Raw genomic sequence first — 8,177 nt, 5'->3', positions numbered from 1 at the left:
CATGTACATTCACAATACCTTCAGTCTCACCATTTCTATTACATATGTATGTATAGTTTACCTATTTACATATAAACCATATATATATATACACATACATATATATGCTGTACTTTAGGATGCAGTGACCTATGAAGATGTACATGTGAACTTCTCTCGGGAAGAATGGGTTTTGTTGGCTCCTTCTCAGAAGAGTCTCTACAAAGATGTGATGCTGGAAACCTACTGGAACCTTACTTGTATAGGTAATTATGTTCATTTTCCTTTACTTTTTAACTTAAGGCGAGACTTTCTTAGAGATGGGTGGTTTTCTGTGATTTTAATTGTGAAAGAGATTGAATGTGTATAAATCAGCCATTGTTCTAAGGCTCACGGAATATAATAATTTAAATTTTATATAATTTCCAGTAATATACATTTTCTGGTACTTTATTTTAGGCTACAAATGGAAAGACCACGATATTGAAGAATATTGTCAAAGTTCTAGAAGACATGGAAGGTAATTTTCATGTGCAAGCTGATACATATGTGCTTCTGAAGAAATTTTAATATACCCTCAAGTTTTAATGAAAAAAAAATGTAAACAAGCACAGCTTTGTGAGGAGTATTAAATTCTCACATCACCATATACTTCAGTGTCAGGTAGTTAATCAGTATATGCAAAGTATTTCTTTAAGAAACAAGAAAAGAAAACAAGGCATTAGTAGATGTCTCAAATTTAATCATAGCCATGTGAAAATCATGTTATTGAAGTCCCCATTCACTCAGTTTTACACTGAAAAAGCATATACATTGATTTGGGGTAATACATGTCTGTCTATAAATGTATTACTCTTAATATAAATGTTAGCAAAGAATTAATCTGGCAGCTATATTTCTTTACTTTTTGTTAGTTCCCAATATCACACAGATAAACCAGTATTTAAAAATGCACATCAATAGCTGATCAATTAAATGATCTACTTTTACTTTCTATGCTAATCTAGCTACCTCCCAGACCTATTCCATGATGCTTGTATATTATCTGACTCTTTGGACTCCTTCATGGTTCCAAATCCTCCTCCTTTCTCCGTGATCCATATCTCCCTCTCTGCCTTCTTCCTTCTTCTGGTTGATGGATTTGCCACCCTATTCTCTATTCTGCCCAGCCATTGGGTGATCAGCATTTATAGACAAGGCAGAGAGTAAATTCTAAGAACTGTTTATGCAAACTTGTGACAGGAGATTCTTGATATAAGCATTACAATGCTGTGCCCAGATTGTCCAGATTGAAACAAGATCCAGGGTAGAGAAATCAGCATTTGAATAACACAAGGGTAAATTTGACACAGTGTATAAAAACATTATGTCTAGATATGTCTAAGACCTGTTGTAGGGAAGCTAATATTACTCATATACTTGTAGTGATGTACAACAGTATAGTGAGAAGGGCAGTTTGTGAGAGTTAAGGTATTGTGTAGCATTAATTGATTAATCTGTTCTAGTCTCCCTGGTGTTGGTGTGCGCATTTCTTGCTACCCACCCCAAAATCTGGATTCTTGAATGAAAAACACACATGTAGTCTTTTATTTTAATATGTCTTAAACAGCTCAATGGCTGAGCCACTCCTAACCTTCCATGTTGCTAATGCTTCCCCTCCAATACTCCTAAGTTATTACTTACTAAAATCCATATTCTATCTTTGCTATCCCGGACCTAGGCCTACAGCCTTCCTAGGCCCCAATCACCAACTCTTACATGTTGGCAGTCTTTCTGTCTCTCTGTCCTACACTTCTCAGGCCTGGACCTTCTTCTTTACCAGCATGACACCTTTTTCCTTCTCTTGCCTATTTTTTTTTTCCCCATGAATCCTAAAGTACTGCTTCTGTCTCTCTGCCCAGCCATTGGCCACAGGCAACTTTATTTACCAACCAAAGCCAACTGGGACAGGGACCCTCAGTATCCTACATGCAGATGTGCAAATTCCTGTGAAATTTTGGGAACCTAATTAACATAATACAAGCAATAAACCAAATTCCAACAGTGTTGTGGTAGAGAAACTTGAATCCCTAAGCCACATATATGAGGAACAAAAGGTTAAAGTGTATGAATATGAACATCTTTTATTTTTTATTCTTCCTTTAATAGATATATCAACTCTCCCTCTGGATATGGAAAGAAGCAGTGTACTGATCTCTTTCCTAGAACAATTAGAAGATGTGCAGTCATCCCCTTTGTGAGAAGAGGGGGTAAATGTGATACAAGTTTACAAGTCTTTGGTTTTCCAGCTTCAGTGGGAATACATCAAAATACTGACATTGGAGAAAAGCCCTATGAGTACAAGGAAAGTGGAAAATCTTATGTCTGTTCTGGTTCACTTTGCACTCATACTATAGGAAAATGTTATGAATGCAGTCAGTGTGGTAAAACTCTGAGTTCTTCCAGTTCTCTTCAAAGATATGACCAAATTCATATGGGAAAAGGAAGTGATAAGTGTGAGCCAAGTAGTAAAAGCTTAACCCATCACGGGTATCTTCAAATACAGAAGACAACCTGTAATGAAGAGGATCTCTATGTGTGGAATCAATATAGTAAACCCTCTTTACAATTACACCAAAGAACTCATTTGGAAATGAAATACCATGAATATAATCAAGAAGATAAAGCCTTTGCATTTCATAGTCATCATCAAGTAGGTAGAACTAATACTATAGAAAAAAATTATGAATATAACCAATGGGGTAAAGCTTTTGCATATCCCAGTTATCTTAAACTACATGAAAGAATTCATACTGGAAAGAATCACTATGAATGTAAGCAATGTGGGAAAGCCTTTGCATATAAAAGTCATTTTCACAAGCATGAAAGAACTCATACTGGAGAGAAGCCCTATGAATGTAATCGATGTGGTAAAGCCTTTTCATCTAGCAGTAATCTTCAAAGGCATGAAAGAATTCATACTGGAGAAAAGCCCTATGAGTGTAATCAGTGTGGTAAAGCCTTTGCATATCGCAATAGTCTTCATATTCATGAAAGAAATCATACTGGAGAGAAACCTTACAAATGTTATCAGTGTGGTAAAGACTTTGCAAGTAACAGTAATCTTCAAATACACAGAAGAATTCATACTGGAGAGAAACCCTATCAATGTTATGAATGTGGTAAACATTTTTCATGTAACAGTCATCTTCAAATGCATGAAAGAATTCATACTGGAGAGAAACCCTATAAATGTAATCAATGTGGGAAAACCTTTGCATATAGCAGCAGTTTTCACATGCATGAAAGAACTCATACTGGAGAGAAACCTTATAAATGTAATCACTGTGGTAAAGCCTTTGCATATTGCTGCCATCTTCAAAGACATGAACGGTGTCATACTGGAGAGAAACCCTATGAATGTAATCAGTGTGGTAATGCCTTTGCATATCTCAGTAGTCTTCACAAGCATGAAAGAACTCATGCTGACAAAAAAATCACCAAGGAAACTAATAAATGAGTAATAGTCTTGGGTACCACATTCATATTCCCCACTGAGCTCTCTCATTAGTATTTAAGAATAGTAGAACCATTCCATCATTAACATTTAAGAATAGTAGAACCATTCCATCATTAACACATTTTCTCCTTTTCAAATTGTAGACATATTGTCATCTAAAAATACATGAACACAGGCCAATTTGAATAATCTATTTTCAAATCAAAATGATATTTATGCTGTCATTTATTATCTCTTGGATTTTATTATTTATTCAGAGGCCTACAATTTGTTCTTACCACTTTCTCAGAAACACAAGTGAAAGCCAGAGAATTGTATCAGGGAATAAAGATGGTTGCTGCTAAACTTGATGTCCTGAGTTCATTCTCTTGGATAGCTGCATTACTCATGCAGGTTTTTCTCTAAATACTACACTTGGATTATATGCACACTTTCACACCAGTACATAGCATAATTATTGTTGAAACTGAAATAAGGGCCAATGAGCACAGGTAACACCATCACTGCTCAAATTCCTGGCCCAAGAGAGACCAGCCCAGTGACATCAGGACGCTGGAATAAGGAGCAGCCTGGGACAGGACCCTTCAGTTTCTGTGTGTGCCCAGAGCTGATCCTGTGTTACAGCCTTCCATACCCAAATACCACAGGGAGAGAGCTGGTTTCCCAGGAGTGCTGGCACACCCGTGAGCATAGGTAATATCACCACTGCTCAAATTCCTGACCCAAGAGGGACAAACCCAGTGTCATCAGGACCCAAGGAACCAAGGAAAAACCAGGGGCAGGATCCTTCAGGTTTCAATCTTCACCCTGGAACTGATCACAGCTCTCCATACCCAAATTCATTGCAGAGAGAACTGGTCTCCCAGGAGTACTGATCAACAGGTTTGCAGTAGGGACAAGCTACAGTCAGAGACAGCAAGACCAGCTATCACCAGAGATAATCAGATGGTGAGAGGCAAGGGTAAGAACATAAGCAACAGAAATCAAGGCTACTTGGCATCATTTGAATTCAGTTCTCCCAATACAGCTAGCCCTGGATACCTCAACACATGAGAAAAGCAAGACTGATTTAAAGTCACATTTCATGATGATAATAGAGGGCTTTAAGAAGGACAACCCTGGAGAAAGAAAATCTAGGAAAGAGATCAGGAGTCATAGATGTGAGCATCACCAACAGAATACAAGAGATAGAAGAGAGACTCTCAGGGGCAGAAGACACCATAGAAAACATTGACACAACAGTCCAAGAAAATACAAAATGTAAAAATCTCCGAACACAAAACATCCAGGAAATCCAGGACACAAGATAAGACCAAGCCTAAGGATAATGGATATAGAAGAGAGTGAAGACTCCCAACTTAAAGGGCCAGTAAATTTCTTCAACAAAATTATAGATGAAAACTTCCCTAACCTAAAGAAAGAAGCCCATAAACATTCAAGAAGCCTACAGAACTCCACATAGACTGGACCAGAAAAGAAATTCCTCCTGTCACACAATAATTAGAACACCAATGTGCGCGCACACACACAAATATTAAAAGCAGTAAGGGAAAAAAGTCAAGGAACATATAAAGGCAGACCTACCAGAGTTACACCCGACTTCTCACCCGATACTATGAAAGCTAGAAGATCCTGGGCAGATGTCATACAGACCCTAAGAGAACACAAATGCCAGCCCAGGTTACTGTACCCAACAAAACTCAATTACCATAGATGGAGGAACCAAGATATTCCATGACAAATCAAATTTACGTATCTTTCCACAAATTTTGTATCTTTCCACAAATCCAGACCTACAAAGGATAATAGATGGAAAACGCCAACACAAGGAGGGAAACTACACCCTAGAAAAAGCAAGAAAGTAATCATCTATCAACAAACCTAAAAGAAGACAGTCACATAAACATTCCACCTCTAACAAAAATAACAGCAACAATCACTGCTCCTTAATATCTCTTAATATTAATGGTCTCGATGCCCCAATAAAAAGACTGGATGTATAAACAGGACTCACCATTTTGCTGCATACAGGAAACATACCTCAGTGTTAAAGACAGATACTACCTCAGAGTAAAGGGCTAGAAAACAGTTTTCCTAGCAAATGGTTCCAAGAAACTGGCTAGAGTAGCTATTCTAAAAACGAATAAAATCAAATTTCAACCAAAAGTCATTAAAAAAGATAAGGAAGAACACTTCATACTCATCAAAGGAAAAATCTATCAAGCAGAATTCTCAATTCTGAACCTCTGTGCTCCAAATGCAAGGGCACCCACATTCATAAAAGAAACTTTACTAAAGCTCAAAGCACACATCGCAACTCATACAATAATAGTGGTAGACTTCAACACCCCACTCTCAGCAATGGACAGATCATGGACACAGAGACACAGTAAAATTAACAGAATTTATTAACCAAATGGTTCTAATAGATATTTATAGAACATTTCATCCTAAAGCAAAATAATATACCTACTCAACATCTCATGGTACCTTCTCCAAAAGTGACCATATAATCAGTAACAAGACAGGCCTCAAGTGATACAAATAGATTTAAATAATCTCATCCATCCTATCATCACCATGGACTAAGGCTGGTCTTCAATACCAACAAAAACAACAGAAAGCCCACATATACATGGAAGCTGAACAGTGCTCTACTCAATGATAATGTTTAAGTAAGAAATAAAGAAATTAAAGCCCTTTTAGAATTTAATAAAAATGAAGCCACAACATACCCAAACTTATGGGACACAATGAAAGCATGCTAAGAGGAAAACTCATAGCTCTGAGTGCCTCCAAAAACAAACTAGAGAAAGCATACACTAGCAGCTTAACAGCACATCTGAAACCTCCAAGTTCATGTTTGACTTCCTGTCCTGTCTACCATTCATAATATACTTTAAGATATAAGATGAAATAAACTCTTTTTTTTTGCCATAAAAAAAGAGTGGGGTGGGGGATGATGGTGGTAGTTGACACACATTGGCTTGACGACACTGATGTTACATGAAGACGTGTGATGGTATATTTTGTCTATGTGGCAAAAGGGGAAGGATAGATAAAAAGAGGATTGCTTTGTAACTTTCATGTGGGTTACGGCCATGATGTCATGAACTAAGATATTAATGGGAACAGCTGTCAATAGTGGTTTGGAGGGGGAAGCACAGAAGAAGCATTGAGAAAAGTTGGGGCAGGTTGTTAGGGGAAGGAAGGAGGTCAGCTGTATTTGGATGTGTTATAGTCAGGAGAGGGTAGTTTGTACCTCTTTTCATGTTTGATCTTTCTGTTTTAAGAGTGTTAACATGAATAAAGACAGAGACATGGGTGGAGGCAGAGACAAACTGGTGGGAGATGTGTATGTCAGCCATAGGGTATTTGATGTAGCCATTAGGATAGAGTTTACCCATAACTCCCATCACTGATGGAAAGTTGAAAATGAATATTACGGTGAACATGGTGCCACCATAACTGGTGGATTCAATTTAGTATTTCCAATGTCTGCAACCTCCATTTATGGAGGCTGTTGCCTTTGTTGTGGTAAGGAAAACAGAAAAGGACTGGGTATAGTGAAAATGGAATTGTGGTGTAGTCTTGTGTCCATTATAGCTTTCCCTAGTAATGAATCTCCAATGGTGGATATTTGGGGTGGGGGCAGTTAGGGAAGAGGCTTTGTGGTGGTGAAGTTACCATGAAAGATAACAAAAACAGCCATAAGAATAGAGGAAAGGGAAGCCTGTGGAGGGCTACTGTCACTAGATCGTGAGTGTCCTTCCAGGAGATGTTGTTGTCCCCGTGGGAGTGGCATCTCTGCATCATCAGTCCTTGATCCGTCAGCAAGAGATGGGCCATTTTCTTGGTTGAGGAGTTGATAGTGGATATTTCTGTCTGGGACCCAGATAGGCGTGTGAAGGTCCTGTGGAAAGGCACAAACAAAACCCCTTCCACTTGTAAGGAAGGGGTCTGAGTACTTCAAAATCCTGTTCAAGGGATTGCACCATTGATTTAGGATGTGAGGAGTTACCCCTGGTGAGTGTTAATGGAGGAGATAAGAGGGTGTTTGGAGCTTTTGTAACTATTATTTTTTTTTAGACTGGCTAGGACCATTGCTAATTTTATGTTGGAGGTAGATAGTTTATTGTGTTTTAAGTTGAGTTTTTAGAGTTTGATGTATTCTTTTTATAATCCCTTGGCTCTGGGGGTTTTTAGGAATCCCCACGTGTTGGGAGATTTTATATTGTGAATTGGGAGCTGGTAAAGGAGGGCCATTATTAGTTTTTATCTGTGGAGAAACGCCCATAATGGCAAAGGTGGAGAACATGTGGTGAACTAACTTTTTTGACTTTTTCCAATTTGGGCTCTAGCCCATATAAAATGTGAATATGTGTCAAGAGTGATAAAGATGTTTTTGGTGGTTGAATTGGGGAATGTGGGTGACATCAATTTGCCAGAAGGCATTAGATTTGAGACCTTGGGGGTAAATGCCCATGTTTTGCAAGGCCGAGGTTGTTAGTTATAAGGGATCCATAAAGAGGTTGCGAATATTCCTGTGGAGGTGATCCAGTCACCGAGGGTGTTTTCCTCAGATATTGGACTTGGCATGGCACTGTGAGATCTGCCATGTTGGACATAGTGGAGAATGGCCCTTTCCTGAAACAATGTGGAGTTGAAGGGAAGCAAGGGAGAGAAATGATTTTCATCT

General features: G+C 38.3%; 1 protein-coding gene across 1 annotated transcript; it reads left to right on the top strand.

Annotated features, from left to right (window-relative positions):
• The first annotated feature begins 38 nt into the window (after positions 1-38).
• On the top strand, positions 39-3,815 carry LOC116075237 (zinc finger protein 664-like). The gene is made up of 3 exons (XM_031348290.1): positions 39-245; positions 439-499; positions 2,128-3,815. The coding sequence occupies exons 1-3, from the start codon at positions 212-214 to the stop codon at positions 3,476-3,478; spliced, it is 1,446 nt and encodes a 481-aa protein (XP_031204150.1). The 5' UTR covers positions 39-211; the 3' UTR covers positions 3,479-3,815.
• The last annotated feature ends 4,362 nt before the right edge of the window (positions 3,816-8,177 follow it).

This window comes from Mastomys coucha, unplaced genomic scaffold (genome assembly GCF_008632895.1).
Source record: "Mastomys coucha isolate ucsf_1 unplaced genomic scaffold, UCSF_Mcou_1 pScaffold3, whole genome shotgun sequence".
Lineage (NCBI taxonomy): Eukaryota > Metazoa > Chordata > Mammalia > Rodentia > Muridae > Mastomys > Mastomys coucha.
The sequence above is the reverse complement of the archived record's forward strand: the minus strand, read 5'-3'. Positions and strand labels throughout refer to the sequence as shown.

Coding starts and splice junctions, on each gene's coding strand:
- LOC116075237 (XM_031348290.1), top strand. CDS start 212: ATGCTGGAAACCTACTGGAACCTTACTTGTATAG. Junction 246..438: donor CTGGAACCTTACTTGTATAG/GTAATTATGTTC, acceptor ACTTTATTTTAG/GCTACAAATGGAAAGACCAC. Junction 500..2,127: donor AGTTCTAGAAGACATGGAAG/GTAATTTTCATG, acceptor TTCCTTTAATAG/ATATATCAACTCTCCCTCTG.